Source organism: Monodon monoceros, unplaced genomic scaffold (genome assembly GCF_005190385.1).
Source record: "Monodon monoceros isolate NGI ecotype Baffin Bay Population unplaced genomic scaffold, NGI_Narwhal_1 Super_Scaffold_18, whole genome shotgun sequence".
Classification (NCBI taxonomy): Eukaryota; Metazoa; Chordata; class Mammalia; order Artiodactyla; family Monodontidae; genus Monodon; species Monodon monoceros.
The window spans coordinates 30,838,147-30,858,953 of record NW_021703774.1 but is presented as its reverse complement, the minus strand read 5'-3'; the positions used below and the strand labels follow the sequence as shown (position 1 = coordinate 30,858,953).

At 54.2% G+C, this 20,807-nt stretch overlaps 2 protein-coding genes across 5 annotated transcripts in view; one reads left to right on the top strand and one right to left on the bottom strand.

The window, feature by feature from the left end:
* Positions 1-2,509: 2,509 nt before the first annotated feature.
* Positions 2,510-10,196, top strand: MYBPH (myosin binding protein H). 2 transcript variants are annotated; one of them, XM_029227056.1, is made up of 10 exons: positions 2,510-2,809; positions 2,917-3,051; positions 3,807-3,974; positions 6,374-6,462; positions 6,842-7,037; positions 7,220-7,359; positions 7,981-8,140; positions 9,378-9,514; positions 9,663-9,849; positions 10,180-10,196. In XM_029227056.1, exons 1-10 carry the CDS (start codon positions 2,608-2,610, stop codon positions 10,194-10,196), a joined length of 1,431 nt encoding a protein of 476 aa, XP_029082889.1. In that variant the 5' UTR covers positions 2,510-2,607. The 2 variants fall into 2 exon arrangements, with proteins under 2 accessions (XP_029082889.1, XP_029082888.1); XM_029227055.1 differs by lacking the exon at positions 10,180-10,196 and having other exon boundaries at positions 9,663-9,939.
* A 5-nt stretch (positions 10,197-10,201) lies between these two features.
* Positions 10,202-20,807, bottom strand: part of ADORA1 (adenosine A1 receptor) — a 35,613-nt gene continuing 25,007 nt past the window's right edge. For 2 of the 3 annotated variants that reach the window (XR_003794275.1, XR_003794276.1), the window contains 2 exons: positions 12,576-13,398; positions 10,212-10,410 (listed from right to left, as the gene is read on the bottom strand). Coding sequence is in view for 1 of the 3 variants with exons in the window: in XM_029227057.1 (XP_029082890.1) it covers positions 12,759-13,398 (640 nt within the window). In the remaining 2 variants the exon portion in view is untranslated. Of the gene's footprint in view, positions 13,399-20,807 lie in introns of all 3 variants that reach the window. The other variant, XM_029227057.1, reaches the window with a different exon arrangement.

Genomic DNA, 20,807 nt, shown 5'->3' with positions numbered 1-20,807 from the left:
TTAGAGGAACCCTTTCCATTGCTGGACTGAAATCAGTCAGATGTCCTAGGGCTGTAACCCAGCCCTCTGTCTCTCCCCTCTTGGGACATAGCCCTCAGCCCATGCAGAGACCAAGACTCCTTAGCTCAGCCTGGGACATGAGGTGGGGGCCAGATGGGATGGGATGGGTCAAACGGGATGAGCTCAGATCAGCCAGCCTTCCAGGCTTTATGAAGTAGGGACGTTCTCAGCAGTTTCTGTGAACTCCCAGAGCCCCAAACATGCCTTGTATCCAAAGAGAGTTCAGCTGCATGCTTCAAAAGCAAAGAGAATTTATCTGTGGATTCCCTGATGTTTGGATTATCTGTGACTTGGCCTAGTGATTTGTGACACTGGTTTGAGGTGTGGGGAAGAAAATACCTATCGGCCTCCCTGAAATCTGAACCAGCTGGGGCGGGGCAGATGCAACTGATCCCAAGGTCACTGCCAAGCTAAAGGAAAAGAGAGTGAGAACTTGGCCAGAGCTTCAGGGGTACCTGGCATTTCACTGCTGGCCAGTGGGCCAAGCATTCCCTAATCCCTGCCCACTGCCTACTCTACCACACAGGGGTCTTTGAAAAGCCAGGGGCTGTGAGTCCTCCAGGGAAGTCAACCCCCACCCTACCTCCCCTGGCCACCCTTCCCCCATCCTGAGACAGTCTCTGGAGGGCTGACTCAGGGTCCTGCAGAGTTAGTCACATTCACTTATAGCTGCAGAGTCAGAGGCCAGGGATAGAGATCGGGTCTCCAGTCCTGGAGGACTGCCCAGCAGGACACTGAGTCACCCGGCAGAGGGCACGGTCACCCAAGCAGGGCAGGATCTGGAGGCTCCCCAGGCCCTCCACTGCCTCTCCCCAACAAGGACAGCCAATGGTGAGAGGTGGCCACACCTCACCAGTGTGAGGCCTCCACCCTCAGTGCATGCCACTGAGGGTCCTAAATAAATTACATGTGTATTGATTTTTAAATTAGGGGATATATCATACAAGCTAAAGAGTGCGTAAAATGTATTTGTTTAATTTAAAGAATTACTATACAGTGAAAGCCTGTGTAACCACCACCCAGGACAGGAAATGAGACCTCATTAGTGCCCCTGAAACTCCACAGTCACATACCTCCCTGTCCCTCTGCCCAGAGGCAGGCACTGTCCTGACCTTGCCTGCCTTCTTTTGTGGTCTCACCCGCCACAGACACCCCTTGAAGAAGAGAGCTGGTGCTCCCCGTGCTTGAATTGGATATGAAAGGTATCTCATCGCTCTCTGTGCCTGGCTCCTTTGCTCCCCATTATGTCTGTTAGATCAACCATGTAGCTGAAGTTTGCTCATTTTATATTCCATTTTTGGTTTAGAGGGGCACATACATGTCACAGTTATTTATGCATTCCCCTGTTGAGGGAGAGCTGTGTTCTCCAGATTTGGTGTTACAAACAATGCTGCTGTGAATGTTTGCATGCATGTCTCCTGGGCCACGGGTGTGAGAGTTTCTGGGGGTGTAACTGCTGGGTCATAGAATTTGCACATTTTCAATCTGACTAGATACTGTCTCACTTTTTCCAAAGAGATTGCTCCCATCTACACTCCCACCAGCAATGAGAGTTCTTGTTACTTCCCCTCCTCCCCGACACGTGTTATTTTCAGGCTTATTAAATCATTCCCAATCTTACTGTTTTATTGGATGAATGACTCAATGACTAGGAATTTGGTTGTACCTGCCTCATTTCCCCGTGGCATGCAGATGTCCTGCTTCGAAGAATACAAGTCTCAGAGTGCTGTCCTCCTCCAAGGTCTCTTCCAGACCTGTCTTATGACTTGATTTTACCCCCAAGGGCTAGGGGACTGTCATAGTGTTCTCTGTAACAGATGGCGAAACTGAGGTCCAGAGCAGGGATTGGAGAGGCTGGGTAACCAGGGGCCTTAGACTCCCTTCCTGGGGTCCCATTGCTAGAAGACCTTCCTCCAATCAGGCCCACCTTGGGCATCCCAATTCCCTCCCTCTCTAGGCCCTCAACCTCATACAGCACAAGTGAGAATTCCCAGGGAATGTGAGGACCAGGGGAGTGTGGGACCCCAGGGACAAAGCTGGGAGTGCTCCCAAGAGGAGGCTGTTTCCAGGCTGTCTGGAACCCCAGCACCCAAGCTGAGAAGCCCTGGGCACAAGTGGTCCCCCAGAGGCCAAACACACAGAGCCTGATCTGGGTTCATTCTCCAGATGGAAGCTCTCGTTCCCATTGCCCTGACCCCTGGCGCAGGCTCCTGGCAATGTCCCATCTCACCGATCTGTACCCTCCTCCCATCTGGGCACCAGAACCCTGCCTGCTGAGATCCAGTCGGGGTGATGGACGAGGTCGTGCACTCCTCAAGGGACCCTTGCAGTCCTCCGCCAGAGCTATTCCTGGCTTCAGCGCCTCCCCACGCACCCCCCCAGTCCCCCTGCCTGACCTGACCCCACAGCTGGGAATCATTTGCCTGGGGGTGGGGCAGCCCCCTGACTATATAAGCCTGGACCTGGGTGTCCCAGGCACCCTGGAAGCACAGACCCTCCAGTGCTACTACCTGCGCCCTCCAGCCCGACCCTCCAGCAATCCTTGCAATGAGAGGAAAAGCCACCCGGGAAGCCCTTGCCTGTGGTCCGGAGGAGACTGCCTCTGAGTCTGCAAATGTGCCCACCACAGAGCCCTCTGGAGAAGTGGCGGCACCGAAATCTACCGGGGAAGAGCAGGCTCCCAAGCCACAGGAGCCTGCCCCTCAGGCACCTGCCCCCGCAGCCTCTAAACCCGCACCTCCAAGTGAAGGTGACAAGAGGCGGGACAGGTGGAGGAGGGAGGCAGCCTTGGCGGAGAGTGGCGCGGGGAGAGCTTTTGGCTACGAACCTCTTTATCTCCCCCTGCTTCTCCCTCAGATGTCCCCAGTGCCCCGCTGCTGCTGGCTGTGGAGGACGTGAGTGACAGCTCGGTGACTGTGAGCTGGGAACCCCCGGAGAGGCTAGGGAAGCTGGGGCTCCAGGGCTATGTTCTGGAACTCCGCCGAGAGGGAGGTGAGCTATGGGCTAAGCCCTGCATACACCCAGGGGAGGTGGGCTTAGAGGGCAGCAGGGACAAGCCCCCAGACTCTGCAGTTGGGTCAGTCCAAGGGGAGATACAGAAGGAGGGAGAGGAAGCAGTCCACTCAAGCCACTCACACACAGCTTCTTGCTCCACAAATGCACCTCTGAAAGCAGGAGGATGTCCAAACGGCCTTAGGAGGCCCCCTGTCCTCCAGCTCCAGGAAGCCTCTGAGTAACAGAGATAAAAGGGTAGGTGACAGTGGGGCACTCCTCTGTGAGAACGAAGGAGGTGCTAAGTCTCAGAGGACCCTGCTTGGGGAGGGCAAGCAGGAGGTGGAGAGCAAAAGAAGCTGAGGGGGAGGGTAAGTTGTAAGAGAGAGTGAGGAGAAATAGGGGACGGGCAGCTCTGGCCAAATTCCTCATGCCAGCATCCTGTTATCCACCTCCATGGCAGTCAAGTTCTTCATACGTGTGGCTGCCTTTGCCCCTACCTTGCTGTGTGATTTGGCAAATGTGTCCAACCCTCTCTGGGCTCCGGGCAAACCCATCTCTGGCCACCACTCAAGGGTTCTAACATCAGGTGTCTTTGATGCCATTTGACAACAAGAAGTCAGGGAAGCAAAGGGAAAATAAGTCCCAGAAAGGGAGGTCAGCTTCCTCAGATCATCAGCGAGAAGGGAAACCCCACTGAGAAGGGTGCCCACAGCCATGGAGCCAGGGCCTTGCACTCTCTTCATTTCTCTCAGCCTTGGAGTGGGTGCCTGTGAATTCCCGGCCCATGATGGTGACCCAGCAGACCGTGCGGAACCTGGCTCTAGGTGACAAGTTCTTCATACGTGTGGCTGCAGTGAGCTCTGCAGGGGCTGGCCCACCAGCTGTGCTGGACCAGCCTGTCCACATCCAAAGGATCATCGGTAAATCCTGCTCCCCAGCCCTTCCCAGGCACCTTATCTAATGGATGGAGAAACTGAGGCCAATGGGTAGAGCGAACAGGACAGTCATTTCCCCCCATCCCACACTCACGTGCACAAGCCACCTGCTATCGCCATTCTGCCTTAAGAAAGTCCCAGGTTCCTCAGCAGCAAGGGGCCTCTAGAGGTCAAAGAGGCCACTTCCCTGAGTGGCCCAGCCCCCAAGCTTCCTGACCTCCAGAAGTGAGAGCTCAAGCTCCCCAGGTCACCTGCCTCAGAGTCCCAATGCTTAGAGTCATTTCATTCTTCCTACCTAATCTTAAATCCTTCAGCGGCCATGGAAGCTCATTTTCTGCTCATTTCATATGGCCTGGGTTCCAGATAGGAGTCTTTGCTTGCCTCTTGCTGCACCACGTCCCTAGTGGGAAGAAGATTAATGCCCTACAAAAGGTCCGTGAAGGTTTCTCCATCCCCAGAGGCCAGTGCTGCCCTGGGAACCTGGGAGGCCAGCTGCTGTCCCCTTGCTAAGATTTCTATTTGTAGGGTGCATTAGCCTCAAGCCCTCCCAGGACCGATCAGGTTTCAGTCTGTTAATGGCAGTGAGTCATTTGGTCTGATCCAAGGCTTCTGGGGACAGCCCAGAGCCCCAGGGTGACAAGAGACATAGGCCAGCAGGTGGCCTGAGGCCTTTTCCACCTTTCTCCTTGTTCCCCCCTCCTCATCTTGACCCCATAATTCTGGACAAGGCCTCCAGACAGAGGGGGTTTCATGGCCACAGAAGGAGGTCAAGTTTGGATTCAAGGAAATACTTTTCAACTCTAAGGCCTGAGAGATGTGGGCACCAGGGGGTTGGGAGTGTAGAATTGTAGACTGTCACGGCTTGTCCATCCAAGCCAAGCAGGTCCAAAGGCACCCAGGACTCCCTTGAGGTCACCTAGCCTATTAGCGGCAGTCCCAGAACCTGACTCCCACACAGGCCAGTTCATGTCTTACCAGGCAGCAGGGACTCTTTTTCTGGTGGTTTTCAAAACCAGAGGCCTTTCCCCTCCTTTGAGTCTTGGTGAGACATGGTGCCACCTGGCAACTTAATATGGACTCACCGATTCTAGCCTGGGAGTGCCAGGAAGCCCTCCTTGTTGGGGAGTGGGGTTGGTGGGCATCCTGGACCTTTCCTGAGGGCCCAGGGATCTCAGACTCTGAGAGCCTGCAGGGACCAGGGTCCTCTACTTCAAGGCCTAACACTGGAGGAGTCCGCTAGACTCAGCGCCCTCTACTCCATTAAAATTCCTCTGGCAGGAGAGAAGGGGATTTCCTGGAGAGAAGAGGGGAGGAGGCTGTGAATAAACAGGGAGCAGCCAGCCAGGCCCCCCTCATGGGCAGGGCAGGGTGGGGACCCTGTCCAGAGTCCTCAGCTGCTCAGCTGTCCCTCCTCAGCCACCTGGAGCTGCCAAGCATTCCTGGCCCCCTGCAGCTGCCCCTGGAACATTCCACGCCTGATGCTCCCAGGGCCAAGTGCCTGCACAGCTAATCCTCAGAGACACCGTGTTCCTTCTGTCTCCTCCCTCTCTGCCCTGCATGCCACTGACCGACTGCTGCCACCTGTTTGCCACTGAGGAGCCTCAGCTACCACCACCCCTGCTCCCGCCCGGGGGGATAGTGGCAGGGGCTGTTGCAGCTTCCCTTGGAATGCCCGACCGTTTCAGTGGTTGCACATGATTAGGTGATAGTCAGGAAGGTGGTTCTCTACCGTAGCATGGGGCTGAAGTAAAGTGTCTGGAAGGACTCCCCCACCGCAGACTGAAAGGTAGTGGCAGGAGTAAGAGAGAAGGAAGGGGGTAGGTCTGCTCTGGCTTCATTTAAAAAGGGAAAGATCCCAATCCTCCCATATGGCTTGGAGACAGAGCAGTGGGCAAATGGGTCTCACAGGGGCTTCTCTGAAGGCCTGAGCTGTTCAAAGCAGAAGGGCAGAGGGACTGGGAAGGCAGTGTTGCCACCCTTCCAGGGAATGCAGGCCCACAGGCGCAGCACACGCTGCCCACCAGGGGGAGCCAGGGAGCCAGCTGGGGCCCATCTGGAGTCCAGGAATACCAGAGCAGCAGGGCAAATCCCAGCCTGGCAGGGTCAGGGCACCAAGGGAGTGCCCCGGATGCCTACCAGTTCACACCGTGGAGGTCCTGCCCTCCTGGAACCTCCTGGCTCTCAAGTCCCCAAGGGCCTCAGAGGAGTTGGGTCCCTGGATCTGGGGAGTGAGCTTTGCCCTGTCCACAAGGAGGCAGCCTCAGAGCACACTCAGACCTCCTGCCCAGCCAGCAGCCTTCTCCAGTTGTCCCCTGCCCCTGCCACAGAAGCCTCCAATCAGCAGCCCCCTGCTGTGCTAAGCCTAGCCTCTCGCTTTAATGCAGAGGCCCCCAAGATCCGCGTTCCCCGCCACCTTCGTCAGACCTATGTCCGTCAGGTGGGAGAGATGATTAACCTGCAAATCCCCTTCCAGGTGAGTATGCCTCCTGCCCAGGATAAGAGCTTGGGTGAAATAAGGGCCCCCGTGTGAGGTGTATTAGAGGAGCCCAGGAAATGTCAGGATCCCCGTGGAGGTCTGCCTGAGACTCACCCACCAAGATGGCCTCATCCTCCCTCTGTTGTACACATGACTCAGTTGTGATTCTCCAGCCGGTGAACAGGACAGGTGGCCCCGGGGCTGGCTGGACATCCGGAGAATGAGGCTCTAGGCAGCACCTGTGGCTCTAGCCTCTGCTGCCCCTGCTCAGAAGGGCCAATGCGGACAGCTCCCCTGGCACAGGGATCCCTGGAGCTGAGTGGGTGTGGGGGTGCTGGTGCATTCTGCGCTCACCTTGAGGGCTCCTCCCTCCCAGGGGAATCCCAAGCCTCAGGCCTCGTGGACCCACAACGGTCACGCCCTGGACAGCCAGCGGGTGAGTGTGCGCACCGGGGACCAGGACTCCATCCTCTTCATCCGCTCAGCCCAGCGCTCCGACTCAGGCTGCTATGAGCTCACAGTACAGCTGGAAGGCCTGGAGGCCAAGGCAGCCATCGACATCCTGGTGATCGGTATGGGGCCAGGGGAGGCAGGGCTGACTTGCTGGGGACACAGAGACCTCACCTCCTGCCCCAGAACTGATGGCCAATTGGGTCAGGCCAAGAGAGAGTGATAAGAGCCAGATCTTGGGTGGGGGGATTTTGCAGCAAGCCCAGCCCTCCCCCTCACTCTCTCTCACACTCGGGTCCTACAGATAAACCTGGATCCCCCAGCAGCATCAGGCTACTGGATGTCTGGGGCTGCAACGCTGCCCTCGAGTGGACACCACCCCAGGACACAGGCAACACAGAGATCCTGGGCTACACGGTGCAGAAGGCAGACAAAAAGACAGGGGTGAGGCCCGCTGGAGCAGAGTAAGGGGAGGAGGAAGGTCTGACTGGGGTTGGGTTTGTGGGGGAAGAAGTGGCCTAGGTATCTGGGAAGGCCTGTCCACTAAGAGTCCACGGACTGAAGAGCTCTGGTCTGCCTTCCACTAACCTGACTCCCTGTGTGGCTCTTGGCAAATCTCTTTCATCTCTGGGTTTCAGTTTCCTCCTGAAGACTGCAAGGGTGGCTCTTGGAGGCCCTTCAAGCTCTAGAGCAGTGCTTCAGGAAATGTAATGTGCATATGAATTACCTGGGAATCTTGCTAAAATGCAGATCTTAATTCAGTGGGTCTGGGGTGGGGACTGAGATCCTGAATTTCTATGAAGTTCTCAGGTGATTCTTACTTTGCAGGACCTCGGGCCACACTTTGACCAGTAAAGTTCTAGAATTCTCTGAAGACCCCAGCAAGGTCACATTCTCCCAGGGGTTCCTTCTCCCAATTTGAAGTTCCCTCAGACCCAAAGCTGGATGTTTCAGCCTCCCGGGGCTGGGGCGTGGAACAAGCCCCTCTGAGGAAGAGGCCACAGGGGGAGCAGGGAGGGGTAGGGCAGGGGGGAGGTGAGGATGACAGGCCCAGGGTCCTTGCAGCAATGGTTCACAGTGCTGGAGCGCTACCACCCGACCACCTGCACGATCTCAGACCTCATCGTGGGTAACTCTTACTCCTTCCGAGTCTTCTCGGAAAACCGGTGTGGACTCAGTGCCTCGGCGGCCGTCACCAAGGAGCTCGCCCACATCCAGAAGACAGGTGGGTCTGGGTCCAAGCCTGGAAACCAAGCTAGGCCTTGCCATGCTGACCCTTCTCCCTGTCTCTGACGTTTCCTTGGTGTGTCAGCACCCCTCCCTTTGTGCTTCTCATGGGTGCCCACTTGCCAGAGATTTTGCTGCCCTCTCCACACCCACTCCACAGCTACCCCCCCACACACATTCACACCTCGTGACTGTAAAGAAATGGACATGGTTGATTGATTGAAACAAACACATCAGAGCAAACCCATGCAAATGAGAAGCACCCCTTGGGAGGCTGTGCACTTGTTCTAAAGATGCTGTATGGCTGCCAACATCATAGCAGTCATTGGGTCTCCTGTGCAGTGTCCCAAGGGAGCTACTGTGAAGGGCAATGTGTGCGGATAGGTAGACTGGTGAGTTTGCTAAAAGCAAACTCCCGACCCTAATATAACACCACATAGATGCACAAGAGAGATACGGGTATTTACTGTCTCTATACAGGCACATGGCCCTCTTGCGTCAAATGTGAAATTCCAAGCCCTTTCTCCCTGTCACCCTGTGTGCTCCAAGGCCCTCCCCCGTACAGTCTGTGCGGGCTGCAGAAAGCACACATTAGCCTGAACAGCACAGAATTAGGAAGAAATTTTCATTTAAAAGAAGAAAGCCAGTCAAGTCTCCAAAGACAAACAGAAATGAAATGTAGAATCCCTGGGTTTTTAGTCTCCACCCTCAGCCAAGATCATCTCATCTGTTTGGCTTTGCTGCCCAGCCCCCTCTCTCCTCCCCTCTGTGACTCACCCAGCTGTCGTTTCGGCTTTCCTCTGCCTCTTTGAGACGTTCTGCCTCTAAGCTCCGGCATGTTGGCTGTGCCTGGCTTCCCAAAGACCCCAGGAGCCTAGGGTCCTGCCATGGGGTTCCAGAGGAGGAGGCAGGGATGAAATGGATTGTCTCCCGCCCTTAATTTTCCTCCAGACCACCAGCTCTCTGCTCAGAGAGCCATAGTCATCATGTGACCTTCCATCGCTTAAGCCACAAACTCACTACGTGATATTGGGCAAGTCCCTCATCTATAAAGGGTCTAAGTTTTCCATCTGTCAACTGGGGATGACAAATTTATCCTTGCAAAGGAATGCTGTGTAGATTAAATGGCATACCGAAGTGTAAGCTGTAGTGATCTTAAGAAAATGGATGAGGTCAGTCTTAAGAGGTCTCCTCCTGTAACCTCAAATTCACCCTACTTTCTCCCTCCAAACCAGATATTGTTGCCAAACCTAAAAGTTTTGTTGAGCGAGACTTCTCAGAAGCCCCCTCGTTCACCCAGCCCCTGGCTGACCACACCTCCACCCCTGGCTACAGCACGCAGCTCTTCTGCAGTGTCCGAGCATCACCCAAGGTGAGGGGCAGGGCCCTGCTGTGGCCTGGGCAGGGGCACCGGGGTTGAAGAATCTTCCCAGGCATCTTTCCCTAAGCTGAGGATGGCCTTCGAGAGCCTCGTCCTGGCCCACAAACTTCCCAGCTCTCCTCTGACCTTGCTTCCCCAGCCCAGGATCATCTGGATGAAAAACAAGATGGACATCCAGGGTGATCCCAAATACCGCGCCCTCTCTGAGCAAGGTGTCTGCACCCTGGAGATCCGGAAACCCAGCCCCTTCGATTCCGGGGTCTACACCTGCAAGGCCATCAATGTGCTGGGGGAGGCGTCTGTGGACTGCCGGCTGGAGGTCAAAGGTGAGGACTTGAGAGGGGTCACTCCTTAGGAACCCTCCAATGGATAGGAGACCAGGAGAAGCCACCTCTTCTCCTGCTGGACTAGACGAGGCTGAGCGCTGAAAATCAAGGCAAGACAGGGGTAGTGAAAATCGAGGTCAGGCTGTCAGAAGGACTTTCCAAGAGGGAGGATGGCTTAATGTGGGTAAAGGAGGCGGTAGAGTCTGCCTCGTAGACAGATGGATCACTGGGGTGAGGGCATGAGACTCACTCACCCCCCCTCACCCCCCACTCGGGTCCCCAGCAGACACCCACCCCCTCCCTGAGCTCTAACCTTCAGATCTCTCCCAGCCTCAGCCACACACTGAAGAGCCACTGGTGGAGGCTGTGATGAGCAGGAAGGTAAATGGCTGCATGCACTCCCTCCGCTGCCTCTGGGGGTGGAGGCCAGGAGCAGGGGTGGGAGTGAGAAGGGAAGGGGGCAGCCAGCTCTGAGTACAAATCTGCAGTCACAGGCAACGAACACGCACAGTCCTGGGGGTGCTCCACAGACGCTGCCGGGCAGGGTGCTGCTGGTGACGCCTGGAAGGGATGGGCATTCAGTGGAAGGGATTCAGTGGATGGTCAGAGGACAGGATCTAGTCCTGGCTCTGAAAGACCTTAGGCCAGGGCCTTCCCTTGGACCTGTTTCCTCAGTCAGAGAAGTAGGGGCAACATCCTTGCCCTGACTGCCGTCCCCAGGTGGTTCTGAGGCCCTGGACTAGTAAGGATGTATCCTGGAGCTGCAGTGGGCAGAGCTGAGACCTGGGCTTTGGGCCCAAGGGCCTAAGGGGAAGGAGGCCTGGGAAAGGAAGAGGGGTACTGCTTCGCCCTCCCCATATCAACCCTCCAGCAGGGCACGTATAGCCCAGCTCTGCCTAACAGCAGGGGCTCATAAAACATGTTCTCTGCTAGGTGCTGCAGGCCTGAGGGTTCAGGGCAGCCAGGCCCAGAATCAAGCTCCACAGAGGCCAGAGGTTCCCATCTCCACAGTGATGACTGATGGCTTTGCTCCTTGGTACCTGCCTAGCAGGCCCCAGGCCAGGCTTCCTGGATACAAGGGGCCCTGGAAAGTGCAAAGATTGGAGCGCTCCTGCAGGGAGCTGTACACTGGGCGAGAAGCACTTGAATAAAGGTGTGTGGTGATACAGTGCAGGGGCCTCTGTGACAGTGAGCATCATCACGATGGGGGCGGCACTGCGTCACCACGAGGTGGGTGTTGAATGTGTCACCATGAGGGGGTCTCCACCTCTGACACCATGAGGAAGGTGCCCGTGGGAGGGGGCTCGCGGTGTCATGGGGCTTTTCCAGATATGAGATTTTTTAGGATCTCATTTCACATGCAGAGTTTGCTACCCTAAGAGGATAACTATAGGAAGAGACACACCCTTCTTTGGAACCCTCCTTGCTCCAAATGCCTCCAAGTCCCCCCTCTCTTCACCTCTCCCTATCCCCCACCATTGCTTTTTCTCTGTTGAGGTTGTTTGTTGCCCTCAGACGGTGGTGGGGTACGTTCTCCATGAGGGTTCACAGTCTTTTATTAGTCAAGTGGCCCGCCCTGGGAGCCAGGGGATATCCCACCTCTGAGAGAGGGAAGGGCCTGGAATCATGTCTGGAGTTGCTATTCACACTTAGAACCTGGCCCCTCATTCTTCTGTATAAGGAGCTTTGGGCTTGGCCAGGAGTAGACCCTTCCCCAAGGGTTTAGGCTAAAGGCCTAGACTCTGCAACAGAGCCTCAAAGCCCATGAACACTGTGCTAAGTGTCAGGGGTACTGAGGGTACCTAAATTCTGGTAAGACCTTCCTGCCCATACACCCAGGAGGGTAGTCTCCTCTGGCCTGACCACCCTGTCACACTTCATCCCAGCATGACCACAGCAGCCCACTTTCCCTTCTTCATCCACTCCCCAGGCAGGCAGAATGCTCCCAAGAGCTGGCATGTCTGGGGCTCTCCTCTCCATCTGGCTCAGAAGCAACAGAGATGGGTGTCACCTAAGAGGGCACATGCCCATCACCGAGAGCTGGTGGCCCAGAGGACAGGCAGTTACACTCCAAGTCTCCTACTTGGGAGGCTCAAGGCAAGAATGAGGGCTCAACACTGTCTCCCAGTGGCTGTTTGAGGCCCACACCTACCATTCCACATTAGCTCCAGAGAGCTCGGAGCCCCCACTCAGGTCCAAGGGCTAGTGGAGAATAAAGCAAATACTGGAAATTATTTCTGGACTCATTCTTTCGGCCTCTCCCAAGTATAACCCTGGGATCCCCAGGGCGAAGAGAGCAGGCACCCTGGCATGCAGCATGGCCAGGAACACAGGGTTCTAGAAGGTGGGGACTGAGGCTCCTTGCTTCCTGCCTGTCAGTGGCTCTGGCCACCTTCTGCTACAGAACAGGAGAGAAAACAAGGCCAGGACATCTAGTTTCTCCCCTTCCCGCCATCTTGGCAGGGATATTCTCCTCTCCTTAAACTTGGTCCCAGGGCTGCACCACTACCACCTAAGACAAGCAGACTCCCCTCCCTTCCCGCCACGGGAGCTGAGCTTGCCCTCCTGGCCCACATGGCCCCATGGCAGTCTCAGTGTCCCCAAGCCCCACTCAGCCTGATGCGCTGGGCTGCCTGTGGGTTGGTCAGGCAGGTGGGGAGGGTTAGGGTTAGGGTTAGGGTTAGGGTTAGGGTGCTGCCCCCACTTTCCCCGTCCCCTCAGGTTACCTCGTTCTTTCCCCATGGACTGCCCTCCCAAAACTCCTCCAGGACCTCGAGGTGCAGGGCACTCACAGCCCAAAAGCCAGTAGGGAAGAGTCAGGGAGACAAGGGAGACGAGCGGGACAGCAGGGAGGTGAGTACTGGGCTGAGATGCCCCAGATGTGTGCAGCTGGGGGCAGGAGGTGGAGTCTAGTCATCGGGCCTCTCTTCTGGAGGATCCTCATCGATGGGGGGTGCAGGTTGGCAGCGGAAGTGGTCGTTCCAAATCTTAAGGAAGGTAACCCGAAACTTCTGGATGCGGAAGGCATAGACGATGGGATTCATGGCCGAGTTACCATGTGTGAGGAAGATGGCGATGTACATGAGGAGCCTCGGCTTATGGCAGGAAGGGCAGAAGAGGGTGATGCAGTTAAGGATGTGTAGGGGCAGCCAGCTGAGAGCAAAGAGGAAGAGGATGAGGGCCAGCGACTTGGCGATCTTCAGCTCCTTCCCATAGTACTTCTGCGGGTCGCCAGAGGATGCCGACACCTTCCTGTTGAGCTGCTTGCGGATCAGGTAGAAGACCTCCAGGTAGATGAAGACCATGAGCAGCAGTGGGGGCAGCACCCAGACAAAGAAGTTGAAGTAGACCATGTACTCCATGCTGATCACCTTCTCAAACTGACACTTGATCACGGGCTCACCTACACTGCCATTGGCCACCCAGGCCCGCTCCACCGCACTCAGGTTGTTCCAGCCGAACATAGGTGTCAAGCCCACCACAAAGGAGAGAATCCAGCAGCCAACGATGGCCACCACAGCCCTTCGGGGAGTCACCACTGTCTTGTACCTGGGGGAGAGGAGGGCAGAGTGTGAGGCCCCCTCCTCAGTTCACCCGGCCCCTGGGGGTCTCTAAGAGGAGGCCCCTGCTCAGCCAGGGCCCAGTGAGTGGGGAGGTGCATGTCTTTGGCTAGAGGGTCAAGTCTTTGGGATCTAAAATTTAGGCCAGAACTTGCGATGCACTGGTTCATGTCTACTGCTGAGGGTGGGAAAAAACAGAGAAGAAAATAACAAATGAATTCCTTTAGGAGTCTTACTAAAATTACCAAAGTAAAAATTGCTCACATGTGCTTGGCACACCCCCACTGGTGACCTTATCATTGCTTCGTGACAGTTCCCATGGGGTAGAAAAGCACCAGCAGAATGAATGCCCATTTGACAGCTGAGAAAACTGAGGTTCAGAGTAGCCACGCGTTCTGCCCGAGACCACATGGAGGGTGGCAGCGCTGTCCTGTGCTCCCTAACTGACCACAACAACAAGGTGATTAACAAACCACCCCTCCCCTTGGGCCAGCTGACACACTATCATAAAAAGCCTTCCCACACCCCCTCCTTTCGGCTGTGTCCCATCTCTGCCAGTGCCCCCATCTCCCACCTCCATCCTTACCTCGCCTCCCCTTTCAGCCATGTACAGTACTTATCTCCTGAGGGGCTGATCTCAAGAACCAGCTCTCCACCCCCAAGATAATTGGGAATTATTCTCAGGAAAGAAAACTGATGTTCACTGAGGACTGCATGCAAGGGACTCCCATTTATGCATGCATGCATGGGTGTATTCATTCATTTTTGCGTGCTTTCTGTGCCATTGGTCTCTGTGCTAGGAGTAAGATAAAGAATCCCTACCTCTATGCAGCTCACATTTTGGGTGAAGAAATAGATAACACAAAAGTAAGGAAATAAATAAACAAGACAGCTAGAGGTTGTGATATGTCCTTTGAAGGAAATAAGCAGGACGATGTCAAGGGGCAGAGCTACCAAGCTTTTTCATGCCATGACATACACAGATGATGAAAACATTTGGATGACACAGAAAATGGATGAGGCTGCCCATGGGCCGTGACTCTTCCCCCACCCCTGCCCCCAGGGTTGAGGTGATGCCCCTCCGAGGGGGGGGCTCCCCACTTCCCTTTAAACCAATCCAGCCAGCAGCCAGCATGTCCTCTGCCCACGCACTGGCCTTGGAGCTAGCGCCAAGGGCTGGGGCCCGCCCAGCTCTGTGCTGAGGAGCTGGCTCAGCCCAGCAGCTTGCCCAGTTGTTATTTTCCAATGTAGCTTCTGTGATGGAGGGAGTCCCCTCCTGAGCATGTGAACAGCTACTGAGACCCACGGGTGTGGAGGCGGAGGCCTCCCTCTGACTCCGTTTTCTTCTGTCCCATGCCTGTGGAACCTGCGGCATTCTCCTTCACAGCAATGATTCTTCAGGTCCCTCTCACCCTGGACCAAAGCCCACTGCTCCTTGAAGGCTTTACAGGAGTGGGAAGGGGAATGATTTGAGGGATGGGAGAAACTGGACCCCACCCCCACCCCATCTAGAAAGCAAGCACTAGATAAGCAACCTCATTTCTAATCTCATCATTCCAGTGGGGAAACTGAGGCCCCTAGATGACTCCAGCACCTTCAGTGTGGTGCCCCATCCCCTACTCTGTAATCATAGGGTCCTTGTGTCCCCAAAGCTCCAAGGGGCCTTGAAATCTGGCCAGTTTGCTTCTGCCTTCCCGAAGTTTTCTTAGGTCTAATCCTTGCTCTCTTGCTGTAACTAAAGCCTACTTCCACCTCTTGAATCCCCAGCAGGAAAGCCAGCCTGGTGCATACTTTGGAGTCAGAGAGATCCATATCTGGGCCCCAGGTCTGCAACTTACTAGGTCAGTTCTTCCCCTGTAAAGTGAGACTGTGGGACCCACTTCAGATGAGCTAACATATGGGAAATGCTCTGTAAGCACACCACCAATATCCCTGTGCCTGAGCTCCTAACCCTCCAAGCCCCTGAAAACACATGCACCTGAGAAACCCTGCTATCTCTAGATGCTCAGCAAACACAGCCTAATGGCTCTGTAAACAGCTGGCTCAAGGTTTGTTTCTGATGAGCTTAAAGTGCTTCCCACATGTCCTATAGTGAAAGAAGCTCTGGGCAAGTCCATGGGGTGAGACTAAAGGAGCGCAGGTCATTCTATCAAAAGATATGGGGAGGGGGAAGGCTAAGCTGTGACAAAGCGAGAGAGTGGCATGGACATATAGACACTACCAAATGTAAAATAGCTAGCTAGTGGGAAGCAGCCGCATAGCACAGGGAGATCAGCTCGGTGCTTTGTGACCACCTAGAGGCGTGGGATAGGGAGGGTGGGAGGGAGGGAGACGCAAGAGGGAAGAGGTATGGGAACACAGGTATATGTATAACTGATTCATTTTGTTATAAAGCAGAAACTAACACACCATTGTAAAGCAATTATACTCCAATAAAGCTGTAAAAAAAAAATAAGAATAAATAAAAATTTTTTTAAAAAGGCTAAGGTACTCTGCCACAGCTGTCACAGGCAGGGTGCAGGTCCCTGTGGCGAGCCGCCGCAGAGCCCAATGGAGCGGCAGCTGCGGAAGGAAGGATGTAGGCCAGGCACCCCCTATCACAGCCCATCACAGCTATGATTTACGTCATATTGATCATTTACAAAGCCCTTTTACGTTCATGTCCCAGGTAATCCCCGTAACCACCCTGTGAGGTGAGTACAGCGCAAAATGGAATCCCCATTTTACAGATTAGGAACTCGAGGTCCAGAAATGGGCAACGACTTGCCCACGTCTCCTGACTCCAAGACCAGCTCTCCTCAGGGCACCAGGCTGACTGTGGGTTGTTTAGATGTGGATGACTGGCAGATTGGGAACATCCCTTTCCTACAAGCTTTAAAATGGGAATGTCTAGACCCTATTCAAAGGTGGTACCACCCAGAGAAAGGGGGGTAGACAAAGTGACCTCTGGTATTGCCGTCCAGCCTGAGGACTAGGGGAGGGGGTATCTCTCCCAGGACCCACATTTGGGCAGTGATGACCCACCAAGAGAGGAGGTGAATCCTGACAGTGTCCCAGGTGACAGAGGAGGAGGTAACTTCTAGCTAGAGAGGTGCCGCCTTTTCTCTTCCCCTCACCCTTCTCAACTGCCTGGAGCCCCGGGGGTTAAAGCTTTCCTAGGGCTCCTCCGGGCCAGGTCCCAGCAGACCCTGCAGCTTAGGGTATCAGTTCTCATCTGTTTTTCTTGCTATTTTCTCCATGGTGGGAAAGGGCTGGACCCAGGACCTTGGCTGAGGTAGGGCTGGCTCTCACAGGAAGGGCTGCCTCTCAGAGCTGGGAGAAAAACCTACCTCTCCCTACACGTGGGAAAGAGAAGCAGAGGCTGCAAGTCCGAGGGTGCACGTGGGGTGGGGCGTGCTGAATGTGCCACAAACACTCGTCCCACCAAGTCATGGTCCAAGGCCTCATAACCCCCAGCTTTATAGACAGCCCTGCGAGAGCTAGCCAGAGAGATGGCTGTCCTCGGGAGTGTGCAGTCTCAGACAGACAAAGGGGAGGCAACAGAATGGAGGCACTGGAATACCAAGTGGAGCCCTGTCCACAGGCAAGCAGGGCAGGCAGCTCCTTAAAGATGTTGCTGAAGAGACCAGGGAGAGCCCTGCCCGCTCCTGTAGCTCCCACACAGTGCATAAAATCCCCCCATTGGTGAGATGTTCCTTTGGGTTAAGAATCGCCCTCTCTGTGTGTTATTTTTAAAGCCAAGATAACGCTGACTCCGTAGTATGAATTACTTTATTTGTCAGTATCTTCTTATTGATGATGAGAAAAATGAAAAGACTGGGTACCTAGAGTAGTTGGGGTGGCAGAGACTCCAAGAGGAAAAGGGAGAGCTTAAGGAAAGAGGTAGACGAGTCTCCTGTTGCCAAGAGCTGGCCTAGCTGAACAGACAAGTTTTTCATAATATAGCTGCTGCAACAATAAGTAAGTGTGGTTTAGAGGTCAAAGTTAGGGAAGGAGGGCTACAAATCCTGTACCCAAATAGGGCAAGGCAGAGGAAGCCTTTGCTACTTCCCTGGACACCTCGGCAGGGCTGCCATAGGAGGGGAGGAGGTCCTGGAGGCTAAGGGAGGGGGGATGTTCAAAAATAATAGTTAACTGATTGACAGCAATAATAACAATGCTAATAAAAGCTAACATTTATTGATGCTTTTCATGTGCTGGCACCAACTTTATAGACAGCCCTGTGACTTAGGCATTATTATGATTTTTATTCTCATTTTCTAATCGCAGTAACTGAGATTCAGATTATGAAACATGTCCAAGGTCACTCAGTGAGTAAGAGGTAGAGATGGAATTTCTAAGACTGAGATTTGTCCTAGTCCAAAGCCCATGAAGGACCCCAGCTCTGCCACTTTGGGAAGATGGAGGACAAGGGGGGCTCAGAGGGTGGAGGTCCAGTACAGAAGAAGGGAGTCATGGTGGACCTCCGCTGCTTCAGGTAACCCTCTGGACTGGGCAGCTCTGAAGATGGCAGCAGGCCTGCCTGGGAGCCTCCCTCCTCCCTCCAAGTCCAACCTCTTTTGTAGCCCTCAGACTGGTCTGTTCATGATCTGCTCAGCGGTTTAGTCGTCAGTGCTGGGGCAAGTAGGCAGCTGAGGCACCCTCCCTTTTCATTCATTAAACAGATATTCACGGAGGGCTCTTAGGTGCCCGGTTACAAGTGCCGGGTTCAGGAATATCGAAGAGAACAGGCTTTCAGGAAAGTAACATTCTAGAGGCAGGGGATAAACCAATAAACAGATTGTTTGAGACCTACCAGGTGAAATAAATAGGACACCCTGAGAGCGAGTGGCTGGGCATGGAGTGCCGCTGACTTAGGTTGGGTACGTGCTCAGGACAGCCTCTCTGGGGAGGAGACACTGAGCTGAGAGGGACATGATCACCGAGGGCAGCCAGGCATGAGGTACCAGCAGGCAAAGTCCTGAGGCCCGAGTGGCTCAGGGAGCAGAGCAGCTATAGTGGGGGCTTCCCGAGAGTGAAGGCAAGGGCCAGGGCGGGGCCGCCTGGGCTGGGCAGGCCACACGAAAGTTTCCAAGGTTTTATTCTTGTGCAGGGAAAGCCATTGTAAGCAAAGGAGTAATCTCCAATTTCTGTTTTTAAAAGATACTTCGGGCTGCGGTGTGGAGAGTGTGTTGTGTGCAGCAGGGGAAGCAAGAACACCGTGGGGAGAGCGTATTTCAGCCATCCAGATAAGAGGCGAGGTGGTGAGCTCTCGTGGGTGGCAGTGGGGAGTGGGGAGGAGTGCCTGGCTGTCAGATGTGTTTGGGAACAGAGCCAACAGGACCTGTTGCTGAGTTTGGATGTCCAGGTGAGAGAATGCACCATCAGGATGACTCTCATGTTTTGATCCCGACCACTGAAGGGAGAGTGGGGCCATTCACTGACCCTGACCCTGACCCCTCTCTGGCCAGGGGCCCTTCCCCTACTCCCAATCCTGTTGCACTCACTCAGGAAGTCCAGACCACACTACTGGACACTTCTTTGTGTGCACCTCCCACCTGGGGCCTTTGCACTTCCTGCTCACCTCCCTGAGAGGGCTGGGAAGGCTCCTTCCCCCACGTCCAGATCTCAGCTTAGATGTCACCTCCTCAGAGGAGATTCCCTGGCCACCCTGCAAAAGAAGCCCTTCACTCCATAGCCTTCTGCTGTTTTTAATTCTCTTGATAGACCTTATCACTTCCTGACTCTCTGAATCCATTCATCTACCCCCCCCCACACAACTGCTTCCTCTCTCGTTTAGATATAGATATAAATATGTAGGTGTTTAGGAATTAATTATCTGTTTCTCTCCAGTGGAATGTAACTCCATTAGGACAGAGATTCATTTTGCAAGTTCACCAACTGTGTTCCCAGTACCTAGAAAAGTACTCAATAATTATTTGTTGAATGAATGAGTAAATAGACGTAAAAATGGATACATGAATCCATATATCCATTTATTCAATCATTTATGATTTATTCAATGACAAATACATTTTATTCAATGATAAATAAATAAATGATAAATAAATAAAAATGATAAATTAAAAAAAATTATTCGATCATTCATGATTAATTGAGGACCTACCATGTGAGTACGTCAGGGAACCACAGGTAAGGATTAAATGGTAGGTGTTCAATTAGAGACAGTCAGATTAGAAAGGCATAGCTGAAGTCTTAGAAGCAATTACAGTGCCCTGGATGAAAAAAATCTTTCCCCTGTTCATTACCCACTGGGCTAGAAGCTGTGGGGATCTGCTGCTAAGTCAGATAACTACTGGTCCCCTACTTAAGTCCTGTGACATAAGGTTGCTCTGATGAGGGCCCCTTATGAGAGGTATGAGTGAGTGCCACCAGGCCACCAGCCAGCCTCCAGCACATCTATGGCAGCCCTGAGCCCCGGCTCTGTCCCTGCATACTGTGAGACCAGCAGAGGCTACCCCGGGCCAGAACTAGCCTCCCCAGAGTCTTCCAGAGCAGCATTTCCAACTCAAGCTAAGCCCCAGCAGGAGCCATGAGCCTGCCTGAGCTCTCCATTGGTCCTTTGCTTCATGAAGAGGCCCCTTTCATGGGTGGGATCAAATCCAGTTGGAGGCCTGACTGCACAGAGGTGTGTCCTCTGTCTGCCTACAGCCTCACGGGAGGGCTCTTCCTGGACACCACTGGGGACTGACTTTTAGGCTGACTCTGAGGACATGAACAATAAGCCTCCTTAGAACAGGCAAAGCTCAGAATGCCATCAGGTGGTGAACACACCAGGGGACCGAGGCAGGAAAGATGCATTTGACAGAGAAAAGAGAAGGGGGGCAGGCGGCATAGAGATCCGCAAAAACTCTCTTTGGTGGACCAAGAACTGACCAACGGAGGAAGGTGCTCAGAGAAGCTGCTCCATCACTGTACAAACAAGACTGGAGTGTGCTGGTCCTGAAGCTGTATGTCCTCAGCTTCCCCTCCTTGCCCTGCCCTGCTCTGAGTCGCGGGGGAGGGCGGCTGACCCCTGCAGGCTGCATTTCCCAAGCTCCTGGGTCGCTGGGTTCATGGAAGGCATTGGAGTGCTGGAGGAAGGAGGTGGAAGGATATTTCCACCCCCCTCTCTCTGTCACAGATGGGTCTCAGGCAGCGGTTATATCTCTTCCTTGGCTCTACCTCCCACCAGCCAGGACCCCTATGGTTTCAGCGTCCACTAGCCCCCTGTAGCCCCTGGGCTCCAGGACCACCTCCTTCCTTTGCCCTTCAGCCTAGGGGTAGCTTCCTGTTGTTGCTAATGTCTGAGTTACCTCACTATCCCCTATTTGACTTCTTAGATGCTTCATCACCTGTGTGACCAATTCCTGGCATTAAAAGCCCTCAGCTGTAAACGCCTAAGCGATTTCCGTGTTC